Here is a 20,714-nt window from a genome sequence, read left to right on the forward strand (position 1 = left end):
GGTATTTGGTAAAAAGACATTTACTAGCATAATGACACATCTCAAGATTCCATCGGCATCCTGATAATAAAATAAACTTTATATGAAATGTATACTTTTCATTTAAAACAACAGATTTGATTTCGAAATATATTGCTGTCAATACAATATTGAAACATGATATATTAATAAATATGTTGCTTTAAAGATACAACAAAAATTGTTTCTTGTTTGTAAAATGTATAAGAAAATTGATTTCGTCATTTCAGCCTTAGTAGCACGGTCGCATTTTTATCGTTTATCACCATGCCTGTCACGTTCTAACAAGTATGTAAGTGCGAAAGTGACGGGCATAGTGATAGTCGATAAAAATGGAACCATGCTGAGCCCGCAGTTTACCTTCATTACCCTCTATAAACGATTTATTTAATTAGGTATTTAACTGACGTCTGCTCATTATTTTCGTCGTTTTCGTCATTAGGGAGGTAAGAGATGAGTAGGTGCCTACTGCCTAACTTAACACTAAGTTAATCTTATATTATTTTTGTCTAATGTCTTCATTTAAAATTAATCAACGTTCTATAGTTCTAAATAAGTAGAAACGATTCGGTAATTATAACATTAAATGTCACTTTATAAACGGATAAGAGAATTATCTTATATTAGTTATAAATGATTTGACACATAAAATTTTAAATTTTGGCATGAGCCAAGCAACATAATTAATAACACTTATACCTCCATACTCCATCTTTAGGTATATGATTTTGTATCACATATAATACTAACATTACATCTAATAAGTTTAATTAAACAGGAACCCATAATCAACAGTTAATTTTAGGTAATAACATTTATGAATATACCATACATACAACTTGGTATGGTTTCTAATACGTCGACATATATCTAAAATAACTTGTAACCATAAAATCTGAGTATCAATGTGGTACCTAACTTGTAACTAAGCCAGTGTGGTAAGTCTATGGCCAGTGCATAATGTGCACATAATCAACTTTAGTTGAAGATACAATATATGTATATAGCAGTGATCCTACATTATAAGCATTGTAGCAGCTAAGATGGCACGGTTCTTCAGGATTATGTTATTACAATTGTTTAGTGCCTACAATACGGCCACATCTCAAAATAATTTAGTTGGCCGTACTCAGAATAGTAATTAAGTGGTATAAATCAGCTTGTTTCAGGCTCCAGACAGAACCGGGTCACCTACTGTACTGATATCTTTATAAAGTCAACTTCTGCTCCAAGTCGGCCCACGCGGGATCGAGCGGGGCGCAGGAGCGGTAGTCGCGCAGCACGGAGGGCGTGGTGTCGCCGAACATGACGTAGTCGCCCGAGGGCTCCGCCGGCCCGCGGCGGCGCCCCGACGCCAACCGCACGCTGCGCATCATGGCTGTAGATTTTATGCGTTCTGCAAATTCAGACATATCTTGTGATTGGTTATGTCCGGGCGATGGAGAAGTAAAGTATATTTGGCTTTTACCATTGGAGGTGAAGCTAGAGCTATTTTTTTATAGTAGCTACACTTTCGTTCTTGCTAATTAATGAGCCGTTAGTGCTAAGTAGCCAAAATTATCTCACAGGATACACAATTTTAAGCCCCTTTCGATTTATTGCAGACACCCTCTAAATCCGCGACTGATTCCTCTGATTTTAAAATGAAGTAATTCTGCGTACCCTCCTCCGTGCTGAGCGGGCAGTACTTGACGGTGTGCGCGTGGTCGCCGCGCGCGCCGCAGCGCTTGCACACGAACTTGCGCAGCACGGGGCACGACACGCGTCCGCCAGCGTCCTTCAGCACGTGCGAGCGGTAGTATGATTCACGTTCGCCGTTGTTCTTGCAGAATCGACATTCCTGCTAATCAAAATATTGATCTAAATGTAATAATTAATAACGATTAATTTAATAAAATATGATTGCCTGATAACCAGTGATCGTTAATTTTCCAGCAATTTTGGTGCAACATTGTTGGTTAAAAGTTAAAAGCATCTGTATGCCCTACTCTAGGTGGAATAGATAATTAGGGTTAATAACAGTAATATTAACCTTAATCAATCCTCTCCCTAGAAAAAAATTAAAGAAAATCCTTTATTTTTACTATGCCGCACCAAAATTGCTGGAAAATTAACGATCACTGCTAATAACTTATCTAGTGTCATCAACCGTTGGCAATAGTTTATGTTTTCTTATAACTAATTAATCATCATCGCATATAAGATACACATAGTCCAAGCTGACCTTATTGACAAACGAAAATGTGGTACCTTTTTCTGATAAAGTCACAAATTACAAAGTGTGGTCCGCTTCAATTTCTTTAACTAAAGTACTACTTATATGTGGGTCTCGGCTGCTAAAAGGTTGCCGACCGCTGAAAGGCATTTATGTATCATACAAATTGTTTTCTGTTTAAACGAAAATCACAGAAGTACAAGTAATCGGAGGCATTTTTTCTTCTGAAAGACTAATTTGAAAAGACCCAGGAGGTTGCTGAAATATTTTGATTACTTACGTTAGAGGAGAATAATCCACAGAATGTCAAAACAGAATCTACCTAAGTATTTAAAACGAATCACTTACATATGGTACTCGTTTGTTCCTGGCTGTCTCGTTCCTATTCTGCTCTAGGTCCCGGAGCAGTCCGTACAACACGGCGTTGGGCAGCGAGTTCAACACTCGCACTTGCTCCGCCGAAATAGTTTCCAGCTGTTTCACGGGCAATGTCAGTTCCAAATCTAAAATTTAAAATACATACATACCGGATTTATTTTTAAAGTCAGCACAGGTGGCCAATCGACTTCAGAAATATTTTTTAATTGATGCCTGCAATCCTTTCTCATGAATACAGATGGACAATGTTTATGGTTACTTTAAAATCGAAAACGTGGAACGTATTAGAAACGTGGGTGGTGTATCTTTAAATTTTGGATTCGGAAAAATCATTGGATACTTTCCAGAAAGTATTCTCTGTGGTTCTAATTCATCCTGCAAGGAGGACATACCATTGAAGAATTTGTGAGCTTGTGTAATATCTGGCGCAGTGGTGGGTTGGATCCATTCCGACTTTGGACGTGGCAGCCGCTGCGACTTCATCATTTCTGGCTCAAACCACTTCTCCGGCTCAGACCACTTCTCTCGCAGGTACACATTGGAAGGAGCCTTGCCGACGTCATCTGAAAAGTTGCATTGGTGCTTGTCGGTCGTCAGAATTTGATATGAGAAATGGTGATATTGAGACACTACTGGTTGGTCTGGTGATACCAAGGACGCCAAGGTTGGAGTCTACTTCTGATCGTCGCACACTCACACACCAAGATTATACATATATGGCTAGCAGTCGGTTTTACAGGTGTATACTTGTTAACGCTGTCACATATACAAATATGTACGACCATCACTACCGTGCGGATGCCGTATTTTTCTATGTCACAACGTGATAAAGACAGTGTCTCTTTCAATCGCGTGGTGTTATAAAGTGAAACTTAATTTAAGTATCACATGGATAAAGCTATCCATAATTCGCAATGTACCACATCTTTGATTATTGTTATAAATAAAGAGATGTCTTTTGTGTATGAAGTTAAGAATTTTCGTAGGTAAAAATAATAGCTGTGTACAATAAAGATACCATCGAAAAAAACTGGAGACTTTAACAGATCCGGCAAGGTGGTGGACTGGATCCACTCTGACTTGGGTCGCGGCAAGCGCTGCGCTGGACTAGCCTCTGGTTCGGGCCAAGACTTCTGTCGCAGGTATACGCTCGATGGACCCATGCCAATATGATTTTCTGAAACAGTCAATCAGAAATAAATATAATCATTTATTTTCAAACAAGATATATACAGTGGTATTACTAAAAGAAATTAAAAACTAGCTTAAATCTAAAATAGGCCCATGAGGCATTGTACCAAGGATGCTGGCGATATTTCCTCGCTGTATTGCAATGCTGATATGTTGTGCGAGGTAGCCGCCAGCTCTTCGGTCACCAGTTACGTCAACCAGACGCTTCGCGATTTCTGCGAACAACTTACCTATGCGCGCTGGGACCCCATTAAAAAATAATAACTATTTTTACTTCAATTAGTTACCGGAATCTATGGTAAAATTTTGTTGGGCAACTCGGCCTCACTCTAATGTGATCTAATATTACGCATTGTCACGCCAGTTTCGACCCCAACTCCCTTAGTTATTATTATTAAGCACTAAGCACTAACCTGGTCGGCTGGACCTTCTATCTTCCTCGGGGTTGTACGGACAATCGTAGCCGTTCATTTTGAATTCGCTCATCATTTCTTGCAGCGTGCTTCCTTTCACCATCACTGAAACAGCAAGCAAGTAGAATAAGTATACTATAGAATATAGAATTAAAGATTTGAATATACCGACACAGGACACACGAATGGCTTAACGTTCAAATACCTACTTTATTCCACTGCATAGCATAGTTATGCACAAAATTTTGTTAGGTATTTTGAATTTTTAGCTTTAGTTATTTTAATTGTAAGTACTTAGTTAGTTTTAGTTTTATATTTATGTTACAAGACTTATCACTATCACTAGGTACAATGTATAGTATAAAACAAAGTCGCTTATTCCCGCTGTCTGTCTGTCCCTATTATGTATGCTTAGATTTTTAAAACTACGCAACGGATTTTGATGCGGTTTTTAATAGATAGAGTGATTTAAGAGGAAGATTTATGTATAATTTGTTAACTCGTGCGAAGCCGGGGCGGGTCGCTAGTTATATAATAAATTAAATTATAAATGCTTAGGGGCCATCAAAATTGTCACTTAACTTAATTCTTTTATTTATTAGTACAGAACTAAAAACCAACATAATAAAACTTACTAAATACTTAACCGACCTAAGTATTGGTTAAAAAAATTGGCCTTTTGGATGACTCACGTTAGACCGGGCCGTGTCCGGGTCGGAGCTATATACAGGGTGCTTCCTGTAACAAGAGCAATAAATTAAACTAAAGGCTGTACTCCTCAAACTGACCAACATTTGTTCAGCAACTTTTAAAAATTATAAATCCTTTAGACTTCCTCTTTTTCATACCAAATAAATATTGCCTTCAATGTACGCTGACATCAGTCTGTTTGACGTTGCTTGTCACGATTTAAACATAACAAAATTTGCAATACATTGCGTCTTAGAATAAACTTTAAAGTGTAATAAAAATCAAAACATGAGTTATTTTCATAAGTTGCTGAACAAATGTTGGTCAGTTTGAGGAGTACAGCCTACAGTTTAATTTATTGCTCCTGTTACAGGAAGCACCCTGTATAGCTGGTTCCTAGGGCGGCATATTAGCGGCATATTCGCATCACGTGTCGATTTAAAACACTCCCTTCGGCCGTGTTTTATTTTATCTCCACTCGGTCGAATTTCCTACTTTTTTCACTTGTATCGTAATGTAGGTACTATTTCAGTTATAAGTTTCTGCTTTATGCCTCAAGGTGGCATACCCGGCAGTGAGTAAAGGAGCGTGCGTGAAATCTAGTTTTTATTTTACCACTTTGCCGGCATGATTCATTATATTTCTATGCCAAATTGCAGCTTTCAGCACTTAACGATCACGGAGCTAAACCGCGGACGGACGGACAGACAGACAGCAGACAGGCAAACGGCCACATGGCGAAACTACAAGGATTGTTACTGGACTGCGGAACCCTAAAAGTTAATAGGTACTTACAATCTAGCAGATCTGTGGATTGATACTGGCGTTGTTCGTCCGCCACACCCAACTGCGGTTGTTTCGGAACTGCTGACGGCCACGAATCCAAGCTCGCCCATGACTACAAGTGTAATAAGTATATAGGTAGTTATTTGTTTAATATATAATAGTTGTTGTTTACCACTCGTGCCAATATTGAGACCCGAGAAAGCGAACTAAGTATTTTCTAGTAGGTATGCAATGCGATTGAAACATGAGAAACATGAAAATCATGACTAAATGTCAGTTTGGATAGATCTATGCTACATATTAGGCACAGAAATTAGGTATCAGAATTCAGAACTTAAATATGTAACATGATTTACATACTTACAATAACTAATAAATAAGTCTGTATTTTAAGTCAGAGTACCTACCCGAGTACCAAGATACCTGTATAGGTAGGTACCTATTACTGCCTAGTTATTTAATTTAGAAATTGTGTCAATTTTTCAACATAAGTAGGTAGGTACATAATTGAAGTGGGTAGGTAGAGTAGGTAGGAATTTACTTAGTTAACCATCATATTTAGAGATAACGTCACATTTGCGGTTTTGCATTGCAGGATTTGCAGGTCGGGTCGTGTCGTGGGTTTCATGAGATTACCGCGGTACGGTAAGTACAAATTGTTTTTATAAATCAAAAGTAACCTAAGAGATACATTAATTTCAACTCATTAAGTTAGATATCTACCTAACAATTAATTTATCTTTTACTAAACAATACGGAATCCAATATTTATACCTACTCCATCTTATTTTGAATGTAGTACCTAAAGTACCTACTTACCAATTAACACAGGTATGTATTACTTTTTAATAAAATTAATCAAAATTAAATTCAAACTTACCGATCTTGCCGAACCACCGCTGCCAGTACCATAATCACTAAATACATTGTTCTCCATTTGTTTTCGTTCTGAATTTAAAATTACTATCAAGTTCAGCCAGACACCACGCGCGTCCTGACTAGTCCACAGTTCAAACGAGAATGAGGCTCTCCATTGGTCCATTTCAAACACGGTTTCAATTTACCGAGACGATTCGTTTTGGCGTCGGCAAATCACAAAGGTAGGTAGGTTTTTTCTCGATATAAGACGAAGCTACAGGTGGCGCGAAAGTACCTGCAACTCCTGCAAGTAAGGTTAGCTGATATTGTTTAATTTATTTTATTAAAGTGTATGAAAGTACTTTGACGTAGGTACTTAATTAATAAAGCTGGTCAAGCAAATCTTGTCAGTAAAAAAGTCGCGAAATTCAAATTTTCTATGGGACGATATACCTTCGCGCCTACATTATTCAAATTTGCCGCCTTTTTCTACTGACAAGATCTGCTTGACCAGCTATATATAATTTAACCATGCCAAATACGTCCCAAGTCCCAACTCTCTAGTACTAACGATAACTGAATTAGGTAGGTATGTCGCTGAGGGATAGACGGACATATAGGTAGCAAAATCATAATGGTTCCTATTCCTACTTTATTACGGACACGTAATAAGTTAAGCAACCCCTTCCTGTACGTAGGTCCTATTATTATAATCATTTATTTATTGCATTCATGTACAACATTAATAAGAAACTACAAAGCAGCATATTTAAATGTACGTACCTAGTTATGTGAAACATGATGCCGGACAAGGGTGTAGCAAATTATTTAGAGGTTTAATAAATTAACTACTAAAATTTTAAATAAATATTTCAAAATAAAAATAACTAAGAATAGAATTAAAAGAATATAATACTCGTATATATATGACGAAGCGTCAGGAGGCTCGGCGGAACGCTTGTCATCATTGATTAACTTATCACGTGTGTTGGCATCGTCACTTTCATCATTATCACCCATCGCGGTATAAGGATGGGGAAACGCGGAAATAAAAGCACGTTCTACACGTTTACAAATCACTGATTTTATTTAAATACTCTTTAGATCGAAATAACATATGATTGACACAATAAAATTGGATTAGGAGCCAATAGGTTAGAACACGTGCACCACCGCGCGCAGTTGTCAACAGAATGACAGCTGCCGACCGGTCGGCGCCATATTGCTACCCTATTCGGGGGGGAACCCGCTCCTATTTTAATATTACCTTCAAAATGTTCATGACTGTCAATGTCAACATATTTTCAAAGATACCCTGAATTTTAAAGAATCAACAATCATAATATTTTGACATTTAAGCAATCAAAACAAACAATTAGCTGTCAACTGTCAACATGATATCAAAGATACCCTACATTTTAATAACAACCATAATATTTTGACGTTTAACCAATCATAACAGACATAGTTTGATAACTACCATCATTTACTATAATTTTACGTTCAATTAATCGAAACAAACAACAAAGTAACAAACATTCGTAAGAAATCTAAAGATAGGAACAAATACGGGTGCAATATTCGACATCGCGCCGTCACGGCCGTCCTGCATATTCACACGTCCTCGTGTGCTGAGGCAACTGTCTCATCTTCAGCATCTGTAAACGAATAATAAATAGGTTTACACTACGCTCCACTCGGTCACCCTGACCAACATATGCTACACACGAAATAAAGTTAAACTCGTGCCACACAGGCCCGTCAGAATTACACAAAGTCATGAGTACCATATAGGATCAGGATGCCACACAGGCAAGTCAGTCAGTGCCACAAAGGCGTATCATTGCCACACAGGCTCGTCAATGCCACACAGGCGCGTTGATGCCACACAGGCGAGTCAATGCCACACAGGCGAGTCAATGCCACACAGGCGAGTCAATGCCACACAGGCGAGTCAATGCCACACAGGCGAGTCAATGCCACACAGGCGAGTCAATGCCACACAGGCGAGTCAATGCCACACAGGCGAGTCAATGCCACACAGGCGAGTCAATGCCACACAGGCGAGTCACTGTCATTACGAAGACCATTATTGAAATCATTGTAAGCAAGGATATTGTAAGTAATAAAGTTACTCACCATCGCCGTCATCGGCACATTCTGTCTCAACTTGGTCAAGAGGGATTTCCAACCCAGCGTTTAACTCTAAAGGAACATAACACTCAGGCATGGCCCTCACGCGATCATGTGCGTATTTGTATGTTCTATTAGAGTTAAGAGCCTTCAGCAGATACCTGTCACCATCCAACAGCTCTACTACCAAATATGGACCTTTAAACTTTGAATCTAATTTTGTTTGATTACGCTCGTGGTTTTCCAAAAGAACGTAATCACCAACTTTAAACTTTTTAACCTTGGCTTTAGTTTTATCGAACCTGTTCTTTTCGTAAGAAGCGCTAGCCTCAATTTCTCGTGCCGATTGCTCTCTAACAGAATTCAAGTCAGTTGCAATCTCATCCATTTCTAATGTCATTAGGTCTAAAGGTCTAGCAACCTTTCCTATTAAAAGCTCCAAGGGACTCGCTTTTGTTACCCTACTCATCGTACAATTGATAGCTAACTGAATATCAGGCAGCGCATCTTGCCAAGACCTATTCCTACTTGTCTCTACAGCTGTTAACATATTTTTGAGCGTAGACATAACTCGCTCTACCTGCCCATTAGCTCGACTACTACCGGTTGCAACAAGATGTAAATCAACATTATGGCCGTTGCAATAATCCCTAAAGTCCTTTCCTGTGAAACATCTACCCTGGTCAGCTATAACACGCTGAGGTGCGCCAAACAATGAAACATTGTACTTTAATGCTTTAATCGCACTAGTTGCGTCTATATTTCGTGTATGGTATAAAATCACGAATTTCGTGAAAGCATCTATAGATACGAATACGTATTCTTTCGTATCTTTCTTTCCGCTTAGCTTCCCCGTTGCATCCATATGAATGGTGTGCCATGGAATAATAATTTTGGGGATGGGGTGTAATTCAGCTTGAACCTTTCCGGAGTTACCTTTTGCCATCCTGCAAGTTATGCAATTTTCTACAAATTTCCTAACATATTTGTTCATGTTTGGAAACCAAAAGTGACAGTAAACTTTTTCAAGGGTCTTTTCCCACCCTAAATGCCTAATTTTTGTGATTTATTATGGCCCACTGAAAAGCCCGAGGAACTATGGGCAACCAAATACTTTTATTGTTCCTGTAAATTTTTCGATATAGTAACCCACGCCTAATTTCATATGTTTTAGCAATGTCGCTATCGAGTTCATTTGTTTCAAGTTTAGTTATGATAGATTTGATTTCGTCGTCTTTTTGCTGTTCGGCTTGTAACCAGGTATCTGAAATTTCTGTTAAATTAATTCGTTTCTGTTCGACTCTACTTATCTGCTCGCGGGTTGGCAAAGGATTACGTGAGAAGAAATCCGCGTGACTCATATGTTTGCCCTGCCGGTATTCGATGTCAAAATCGAATGACTGTAGAAAACACCACCACCTATGCACTCGAGGTGTGAGATCGACTTTTGATTTAGATGCTTTGACCGCGTTGCAGTCTGTAACTACTAAAAACTTCTTCCCTTGTAAATAATGACGAAAATGCTTGATAGCGTTGACGATTGCAAGTGTCTCTAGTTCATAAGAGTGGTAATTCGACTCAGCCATAGAGGTTCGGCGACTGTAATATTCTACGACATGTAATCTACCATCGACTTTTTGCATAAGTATGGCACCATAGCCATCCGCGCTCGCGTCCGTGTGCAATTCCGTAGGAAGATCCGGGTCGAATATAGTGAGTACAGGTTTGCTAGTAAGGATATCTATGATTTCTCTACGAATTTTCTCAAGCTCAGGAGTCCAGTGAATTTTTCCTTTGCCTGACGTAAGACCGTAGAGTGGGGCTGCTTTTTGTGAAAATCCGGGGACAAATTGTCGAAAGTAAGAAGCCAAACCGATAAATTGACGTAGTTGAGTAACAGTTTGAGGTGGGGCCAGTTCAGTTAAAGCTCTAATTTTACGTGGATTTGGTCTTATTTCGCCCGCAGATACCTCAAAGCCCAAAAATTCTACCCTCTCTTTCAGAAAAGCACATTTCTTGATATTTAAGGAGAATCCTGCATCCGTCAAAGCTTTCATTACTATCTGTAACCGTTCAAGTCCTTCCTCAATAGTACGCGATGGAATGATTACGTCATCCAGATAAACCACAGCGAAGGACTCTGTTAAGGATCCCAAAGCTTTATTAATGGCTCGTTGATAAATCGAAGGCGCATTGCGAAGCCCGAAAGGCATGGATAAGTATTCGAATTGGCCTTCGGGTGTGACAAAAGCTGTACGCTCAATAGACTCCTCTTGCACTGGTATCTGATGATATCCACTAGCCATATCCAACGAGGTAAAATAATTAGCTCCGACTAAGCGCTGAATTTGATCTAATATTAATGGCAGAGGATTCAGGTACCGTGTTGTTATTGAGTTCTCGGTAATCGACACAAAGCCTATCACTACCGTCTTTCTTTTTTACCAGTAACATGGGACTTGCGAAAGGAGAACTGCTTTCCCGTATTACGCCGGCTGATAAAAGCTCTTTAATTTGATTACGCACGACAGTTCTCTCATCTGGACTTAACCGGTAAGGCCTACGTTGAACCGTACGGTTGGGGTCTATCAACTTAATTTCCAGTTGGCCCGTAGTAACCCTACCAGTAGGCGTGCCCTCCACAAAGTATCTAGAATTATTTTCAAGGAGTGAAATCAATTGTTGTCTTTCACGCCCAGTTACATCACTGTTTATACCTTCAAAACTATTCACTTTATGCCCTACAGTACAGACCGATACTACCTTCGTTTTATTGACCACAAGCTTATGCTCGAAAATCTCAACCGAAAACCCTGACATAAGCAAATCTCTACCTAACATAATGTCATCAGTAATATTTTCATCTGGCACCACATGAAACAGCAACTCCACGGAGTAACCTTGAATAGTTACTGTTGATAAAACTTGGAAGTTGCAATTGATATTTCCGTTTAAACCTATCAACGTCACTGCATAATACATTCGTTTGCCGGAGAGTCTACCTGCTAAGCTTTCCCTTATCAAAGAACATTCGGCACCAGAATCGAAACAAAATGAAAACTTCTCACCGGTTTCATCCATGAGATGGTCAGTGGCTGCTTTGATGGTGCAGATGTCCACCCGTCGCTCGACCCGTGTATCGCCGGCCTTAGTGTCCTTACTAGGGCAGTGTGAGGCGATGTGACCTTGTTCACCACATTTGAAGCAGGTTGGAGTAATCTTCTTTTTGTGTTCGTTGTCTCCTTTAGAAAGTTGTGGTGTAGATGTACTTGAACTCTCGGAACGTATGCTAGTGTTAGCGTCACGACTGCTGCTTCCTCGACATTCACTAGATACATGGCCTAGCTTGCCACAGTTGTAACACCGTCGAGCGCCATCAGTACGCGGCTTCTTTGCATCTACAAACGAAGTTGTCTTGTCCAGATTAGCAGGTCCTCTTTTTCTAAAAGTATAGGCCATAAGCTCTTGCTGAAGTTTGTTGCGGTTTTCAATTTCAGTCGTAAATGCCACTCTTTGAAGTCGAGGCTCTATCTTAACAGCATGGGCTAGTGTAACAGCGATCGCGATTTGTTCGGTTGTCAACGACTTCCATCTGGCCAACAAGGCGCTCATAAATCGACTGGTGTAAGCAGATAAGCATTCACCTTCTTTTGGGCTTCCGTTGAATAGTCGCCATAAATTTGCGGCAGGAGTTTCAACAAAATCGAATCGTGCGAGAAACAGGTCTTTCAACTGAGGCCACGTTATTCCAGGAAAACTAGCCTGTGCTAACCACGCTGCTGCGCTTCCTTTGAGTGCTTTGCTTATGGTCATTATAAGATTACCGCCCGAAAGGGATTTTTCTTGCAAACATAAGTCCACTGTTTCGCACCACGCACGGGCATCGCTATCCTGGATATCAGGATTAAATTCAGGCAACGAAACTTTTGATTCAGTGACACGTGGTTCTTGTATAGCACGAATTAACTCTGCCAAGTTCCGTTGCTGCATTTCAAAAAGGGATTTCCATCGATCGCACTCATTATTTAGTGAAAAAATTTCATTCTGACCTGTAGGCTGCTCTGGAAATGCACGGGGCAATCCCACTTCTGATGACGAAGCATCAGGAGGCTCGGCGGAACGCTTGTCATCATTGATTAACTTATCACGTGTGTTGGCATCGTCACTTTCATCATTATCACCCATCGCGGTATAAGGATGGGGAAACGCGGAAATAAAAGCACGTTCTACACGTTTACAAATCACTGATTTTATTTAAATACTCTTTAGATCGAAATAACATATGATTGACACAATAAAATTGGATTAGGAGCCAATAGGTTAGAACACGTGCACCACCGCGCGCAGTTGTCAACAGAATGACAGCTGCCGACCGGTCGGCGCCATATTGCTACCCTATTCGGGGGGGAACCCGCTCCTATTTTAATATTACCTTCAAAATGTTCATGACTGTCAATGTCAACATATTTTCAAAGATACCCTGAATTTTAAAGAATCAACAATCATAATATTTTGACATTTAAGCAATCAAAACAAACAATTAGCTGTCAACTGTCAACATGATATCAAAGATACCCTACATTTTAATAACAACCATAATATTTTGACGTTTAACCAATCATAACAGACATAGTTTGATAACTACCATCATTTACTATAATTTTACGTTCAATTAATCGAAACAAACAACAAAGTAACAAACATTCGTAAGAAATCTAAAGATAGGAACAAATACGGGTGCAATATTCGACATCGCGCCGTCATATATAAAGACAAAATAACTGTAATTATAATCCCTAGACCCCTAAAAGAATTCGAATAGACATGTCCGTGTTAATTTGAAATTTGTAATTAATACAAATTAAAACGTAGTGTTTAAAGAAAAAATAAAATCTATTAATAATAGTTGTAACACAAAAATAGAAATATATAGTCTTAAAATATAACAATGTTTGAATTAGTAATATGGTAATGTCAATGAGAGAATAAAATAAAAACCAAATTAAAATGTCATAAAAACTTAAAAACACAAACTAAAAACCAACAAAATAAAACCTACTACTTACACAACACTAAATTATAATTCAATTAACGTAGTTGTTATTTATAATCTTTGATACAAATACAGGTGTAGGGGTGTACCTGCCTAAAATACACAGCCAATGTCGGGATTTTCGTGCAGCCTACATCGACTAATAAATCCTCGAGTGTGGCGCGCAACAATGAGAACTTTATTTCTAGTTAAGTGGTGTCATAATCGTATGAAATAACTAGTAAGATGTTTACGTAGGTACACTCAAGTACCCACCTATTCATTTCGGATCGGCTCTCTTGAAGTATGATCCTAGTGCGGTGCGGTACTGGGGTTTTGTTTTGCCTTGCCCTCCCTAGATTTGTGTTAATTTCTTGTTTTTTTAGTTGGAATGAAATATTATGGTCTGGGCGCCAGCCATTGACATATACCTATATCTCTGGACTAGCCTTACGGGCAATAAGAATGGAGCATGGAATTACTTATTCTGTGGCATGGATGGGGCCAGTACAGCGGTGTGAAAACTGAAAACGCTGCAACGCGATTGGTTGATGAGTTCGCATCACGCGCGCGCGGCCGCGCCAAGTCTAGTACCATTTTAAGTGCACGTAAGGCCAGTCCTGAGATATATATGTCAATGGCGCCAGCCCTCTAAACAAAATCTCAATAATCTCATACAACAATACTAGAGAAAGGGGGCAAGCTATGATGGCGCCATCTATGCAAACCTGACAGTAGCCATTGCCAACCCCATTATGACCTTTTTAGGCTATTTGGGGCATTATCTATGAAAAGGGACCTTATTGTCGATGGCGCTTACGCCGCACAGCGTCGCGCGGCATTGTATTTAATCGGCGCATCGTTAATAATGGCGTCACCGCCATCGACCATAAGGTCCATTTTCATAGATAACGTCACATTTACCTACCTATCCATCAATCAGAGTAGTTCAGTAAAACGGGGTGGCTTTATATTGCAGTCGTGACTTTGAAATTTGGTAGGTTAGTAAAAAATTCATAGTAAAAGCGCGCGAGCGCGAAATTCGAAATGATTCTGGGTCTCAGAGCATAAAATTAAAACTACCAACAATGACGCCCCATTTTATATATAAATAAAGTTGAACTCAATATACATTTTGATAGCATATTAAGTAGGTACTTAAGGCTTCGGCACACAGGCGTTTTCCGGGCGGGGCGTGAGCGTTTTGTATGTAAAAGCGGCGCGCCCCGCTCACGCCGCGCCCGGAAAACGCGCCTGTGTGACGAAGCCTTTAATATAACTCACTGAAATATTTAAGTACTTTAACAAAAAAAACAACGGGTTGCACTCCGGGAGTGAAAGTGAAAGTGAAAACTCAATGACTAGTCCAAAATGTCTGCCGCAATTATACATATATAATTGACCCATCCTCCTTAATTTCTATTGAAAAACTTTAGTTCCGAAATTGCTGGCCAGTGAGCTTAAATTTGTAGCGAAATTCGAATAGAAATTGTAAAGTTACCTTGCAGACCTCGCATCTAAATATATTTGGTCATGACATTTTGAGTTTTATTCCCCAGTACTAGAGTTCACTTTTATTAGCGATTTCATCAAGATGTAGCTTTATTGAATTATATTTGAGTGATATAAAAGTTAGAATGTAACTGTGAGATCCTCGTATTTCATTAATTTCAGCCCGGGGTACAAGATTAGAACCTTTTTCATGTAATGTCATTGAGTTTTTCTTTATTGATTTAAATGCCATCTAAATGACTGGCCATCTAAACCTTACGGTCACGTGATCGCCTTATGCTGTCTCGAGTTTATCATTTTTTCCCCACCTCAAAAAGTGCCCAGCGCCGCTAAAGAAGTTTTCACTTCAAAAATATATAATGAAACATTTTGATTATAGATATAAACTGTAATGAAACTAAATTGGATTGTTATGGTCAAGCTTTCCTCATGGACCAACTACGTATGCACAACTAGTTGTGCCATCAAAAATAAACCTCACGTGTATTTTTCTACAGTGAACGAAACGATGAAAAAAACAGTAGCCGCAAACACCTCGCGTGATTTGTGCACAACCCCTAAGATAAAGAAAGCGGGAGCGGGAGGTTCATGAACATACTCCTACTGGCTTTTAATAAATTGGAAATATTCCACAAATGTGCACGAAAAAGACCTATTAACGTATATATGATGGCGACTGTACAATTCTACAAAAACAGGCAAGACTCATGAATAGTTGTGTATTTGGGAACTAAAATTAAATGACAGTAGGCCAGTTGTGTCTATGGGAAGGATTTAGAAAAAAAAATCCTTATGACACAACTAATTGTGCATACGTAGTTGGTCCATGAGGAAAGCTTAGTTATTGTAGGTACATTGTTTATTCACAATTTGTATTGAACTCCATTTTAGGTGGAAAATAGAAAGTAACTATAAGATGTAATGTCTGGATTATATTGGGTAAGCAATCGAAAGGAAAACAATAGTGTAACGCTAAATAAAATTTATTTCATTTATTAGTGTCCATGGAGTCATTATTCACACATTTAAATTACAATGTAAAATATATAAATAAAGTCGAATCTGTAGCAATCACATAATTATGTTAAATAGTATGTAATCTAAGTATCACGCGGCAGCAAAGTACGACATTCAAATGATTCAAAGGTGCATAAATTTCATTTACGAATAGGTAGCGACATAATCTAGGGTGTGACAATACGTAACTAAAGTGGGAGAGGTAGGTTTTGGTACCTACCTCTACCTACCACTTTACAATTTTTATTTTTATTCAGTAAAATAATGTGTAGCTGTGTTAATAAATGGGTACATTTCTCTAAGTTGAATTTTAATATGTCGGTACCTACATGACCAGACGACTTCATGTTGCTGGTTTAAAATGATCTGCCTGAACTTTTACGTATGATCATTGCCACCATAAGGAGGGACCCGGTGGAGGGCATATTTGAATGGAACCAGTCCTAGTTATATATGTATTTATACATTGATTTACATCTGGGAGATTATCGATTTATATTTATCCACTTTATAGGACTGAAATGAATGTTTATGAAACACAGACCAATCTCCCTTAGAAAAGATTGAGCACTTTAGTACCCTATCATAATAAACTTCAGTTTCGATTCCAACAGGTTTCGTTAAGGCCAGTCAAGACGGGACAATTTTTCGCCCAATCTGACTAAATGGTCAATCAGGTCAGGTGGTGTGGACGCAAGAATGGACATTGGTGCGCCGATTCCACTGTGAAATATTATAGTGTAGGTACGCTGAGTGTACGTGTCACTACGTGTGGACGCTAGATGAGATTGACGCCTATTTTTTTCTGAACAACTTATCCATTTGATCATCCCGTCTGGACGAGCCTTTATACGATTGATTTTAAAACGACAAAGTTACAAGTATGCTCTACAATCTCAACATACAGTCGATTGTTAGAGTAGTCGGAATTTCGGAAACAAAATTGACTCCTGCTATAAGTAGGCTTTATAGCACCTTTATTAAATATTGTAAGTCGATGAACAAATAGAAAAATAGTTTACTAAAACTTCATTCAGATGTAAGTATTCCGAATATTTCTTAACAAGTATCGCTTATGCATAGGTACTATTTTATTTATAGATGTGTCTTGTAGTTTTCGAGTCCGGACTACTTTATGGAAATAAGTGGAGTTCAATAGGAAAAGCAGAAAATGTCACCCAAGTTAGGTACGTTAGATTCGGGTAATTCGGAATACTTGATAATATCGAGTAAATCTGAAAATCACCCTTAATACCATCGGATTAGAGTCTATTTTCGAAATTAACCGTCATTTTTTAGTATTAAGAATTACCCGAATCGTATAAAGCACTATAAAGAACGGACCATCGTCATATAGCTAACTGACCAGTCATAAACCTTAATACAACGAGATATGGTCTAAAATGGTCAGTCGTTGCTATTAGAACGTGGTACTATTCTTAATGTTTCTTACCTATCTTTTTGCCATTTCTATTGGATTCCATTTCAAAAATTCACTTGATAGGTGCCTGCAACCTTAACCGAAAGGACAGTGGTGGAGTAAAAGCTTTTTACCGTAAGTACAAAGATAGGTATTTTTATATCATGAATTACTTTATTTGTTATGAAGAGGCACCGAATAAAAATTTACAAGAATTCGTTTCTGATTATGAAGCTAACACTAAAAGGCAAACTCGGGCTGGTAAAATACCTGTTAATCCCTCACTGTTACAATTTACAAATATGTAGTACCAAATTCATATATTAAATTTACCTATAGATTGTCCCAATCTCGTAAAAAGCATTCTCGAATAAAAAAAACTGAATATTGATTTCAATAAGTTCAATTGACTTGTTGTAGAATGGGTTTAGGTTTGTTTCATTGGTCACAATAATATTATATTACATAAATTGTTATGTACCTACTACCAGTAACACGACATATATTCTTACACTTACACCGACATGCATAAATTAGAACCAAAACAACAAACGGTCAAATAAGTTAATAAAACAAACAAAACCAAGCAAAAACATACCTACCTAGATCCACGAAATCAACTCTGAAGAGGAAACAAAAACCTAGATATTGCTAATATTGTATTATCATCAATACCAAGATAGAGGCGAATCATTTGGTCACGTTGATATTTAATACTAACGATGACGCAAAACAGATAATTTTATGACTTTCTCTTGTAATAAAATATAAAATGAAACGATATAGCAGATTTTCAACTAGCCTTCAAAGTATATAGACATTATCTGGGTGTAAATCTACAAGGGTAATGCAATTATGTATGTATTTGAAGACTGTATTTTCCAGGCAGGGATAATGAAAATACCTACCTACTGAATTACAGGACCCAAATAATTTGTGCTAATCTAGAAACTTTTGGTCTAGTTTAAATTACTTTGTTATTATACTAGATATTTACTCAATTGTTAAATTAAGGACATCTGTGACTCTGAATGCCTAAGGTAAAGCACTAGTAAAGAGGCATTTAATTGAACTCATAGTTAATAGTTTAAAAACACATTTGAGTATTTCTAATGATGGTTTGATACACTAGGATGGTCTGTTGGTATAATTATGTACACATTTCTCTATTACTACATTAAACGTAATCAATTTAGTGTCTGGTTTTAGATTGTAGGTAAACATGATTACAATCCTAGTGGTTTAATTATTCAAGAGACAATGTTGTAGGTTTTGTAATGGAGGTGTATTATTAGTGAAACGGCTGTACTGTCTGTACCGCCTTCATACGAGAGAACGTGCTTACGTAATACAGGTGATGGGCACGAGGAGGATTTGATAATACCTACACAAATGTAGCACACACAAGTCTTGTCAACATTTCCACTATTTTTGGTAACAGCTACTGCTATGGTGCATGATGGGCTCATTGATGTAGCAGATATAGTAGTGATCTACAGAAGCTGCTTGTATCCTTATCATAAAGATTCTAGTTAAAGTAACACTTGGTTTTAGAATTTACGACATTCATTTGTTTATAGTTTTACAGTCTTGAAATTTGTACAAGCATCCTTCCATTTTGTCCTAACATTATATACAGTTGCAATAAAACTTGGATTATTCTAGTTTCTCAGTTAACATTTACCCATTCAATACAACAATCCCACGTTGCTTTATCACAAAAATACTCAAACCATTATTATTTCGTAAAAAATAGACAATCTGATCTAATTACCACATCCACTTCAGGAAGCGTTCATAATAATTTAATAAACAACATTATTTGATAAACAATGATAACAATTCAATAGATTTCTATTTTTTATATGTATGAACTCTCAACAGTCTGTTGTTAATGATTACTCCTACCTATTAATGTACAAAAGCACAGGTAACATCTAACTGTATTATAGTTACAAAATAAATGAAGATACAAATATAAATTGAGTTTTACTTGGATTTATTATACCAAACTAATTAAATTTAAAATTGCATCTACTTAAAGAGTAGCAATATAATACACAATAGGAAGAAAAACGAAAGCAAATATAAGTATAATAAACATGATAGAATATAAATGATGTAAGTATGTTAAGTTCTGTAGCCTTAAACATAGGCATATGTTTAACTGCTGCTGGCGGCAGCCAGCAAGGGCATGAAAGTATAAACTTATTAGACAGTATAAATGAAAATAGTGCCTACTCTGTTAAAATTTTACAAGACTCTAGTTAAATGATAGGGTAGTTAAACAAAAGTGAGTGAATAGGGTGAAAACAATTTGCTGTCCTGATTAGTATTGAGTTAGGTCTCGGCTATGCCTTTAAGGCTCCAAAAAGGTTCAAATAAGGCTTTTTAACTCAGATGACTTATTTTGTTAAGTTGCACCTTCAAGACTTGGCCAAGTTCTAATTCACATTACTACTCTACTAGGTATAGTCATTCACTAGACAACACAAGTGAATTAACCAATCAAGCTCACATATGACACAATATTGAAAAAGTTATAATATGCCGTTAAGACTAGCACTGTTTTCAGTTACCATGCACTTGCAATTTAGCATCAAGTGAAGAAAACAATCAGTAAGTGCTAATCATCCGTTCTAAACATTCTAATGAAGTCTCATAGCTTCATTAGTCAATCCAGATACACACCATGAATCTTACATTACATGTGGATGCATTATATTAAAAAGACTAATGGCCAGCACTAACCTTGTCCAACTTCAGTATGAAATTTGTGTGTCAATTTAAATGACTATGTTATTAGCAATATAGATATTATATCTGTTGATGTCATTTACCATGTGTTGGACCTACGACAAAGAGGTATTTAATTATATTACGGATTTGAAGAAACTCAACAAAACACAAGCAATTTCATTAGAAATAAATAACATTAGTAGCAAACAATGAAGATACAAACAATCCATCTCTCAGCAGCAGACTAAAACCCGTTATACCAATGACAATTATCTAAATGTTGCTACAATCACAGAGATTATCATGAGCTTG

The 20,714-nt window shown here is 37.7% G+C and overlaps 1 protein-coding gene across 2 annotated transcripts; it reads right to left on the reverse strand.

Annotated features, from left to right (window-relative positions):
• Positions 1-1,156: 1,156 nt before the first annotated feature.
• LOC134649231 (uncharacterized) lies at positions 1,157-6,748 on the reverse strand. Of its 2 annotated transcripts, none has more exons than XM_063503950.1 (8): positions 6,572-6,748; positions 5,701-5,803; positions 4,216-4,320; positions 3,630-3,788; positions 3,004-3,174; positions 2,582-2,736; positions 1,681-1,858; positions 1,157-1,414 (listed from the first exon to the last, which is right to left on the reverse strand). In XM_063503950.1, the coding sequence occupies exons 1-8, from the start codon at positions 6,731-6,733 to the stop codon at positions 1,227-1,229; spliced, it is 1,221 nt and encodes a 406-aa protein (XP_063360020.1). In that variant the 5' UTR covers positions 6,734-6,748; the 3' UTR covers positions 1,157-1,226. The 2 variants fall into 2 exon arrangements, with proteins under 2 accessions (XP_063360020.1, XP_063360019.1); XM_063503949.1 differs by having other exon boundaries at positions 1,681-1,861.
• Positions 6,749-20,714: the final 13,966 nt, after the last annotated feature.

Source organism: Cydia amplana, chromosome 6 (assembly GCF_948474715.1).
Source record: "Cydia amplana chromosome 6, ilCydAmpl1.1, whole genome shotgun sequence".
Taxonomy (NCBI): Eukaryota; Metazoa; Arthropoda; class Insecta; order Lepidoptera; family Tortricidae; genus Cydia; species Cydia amplana.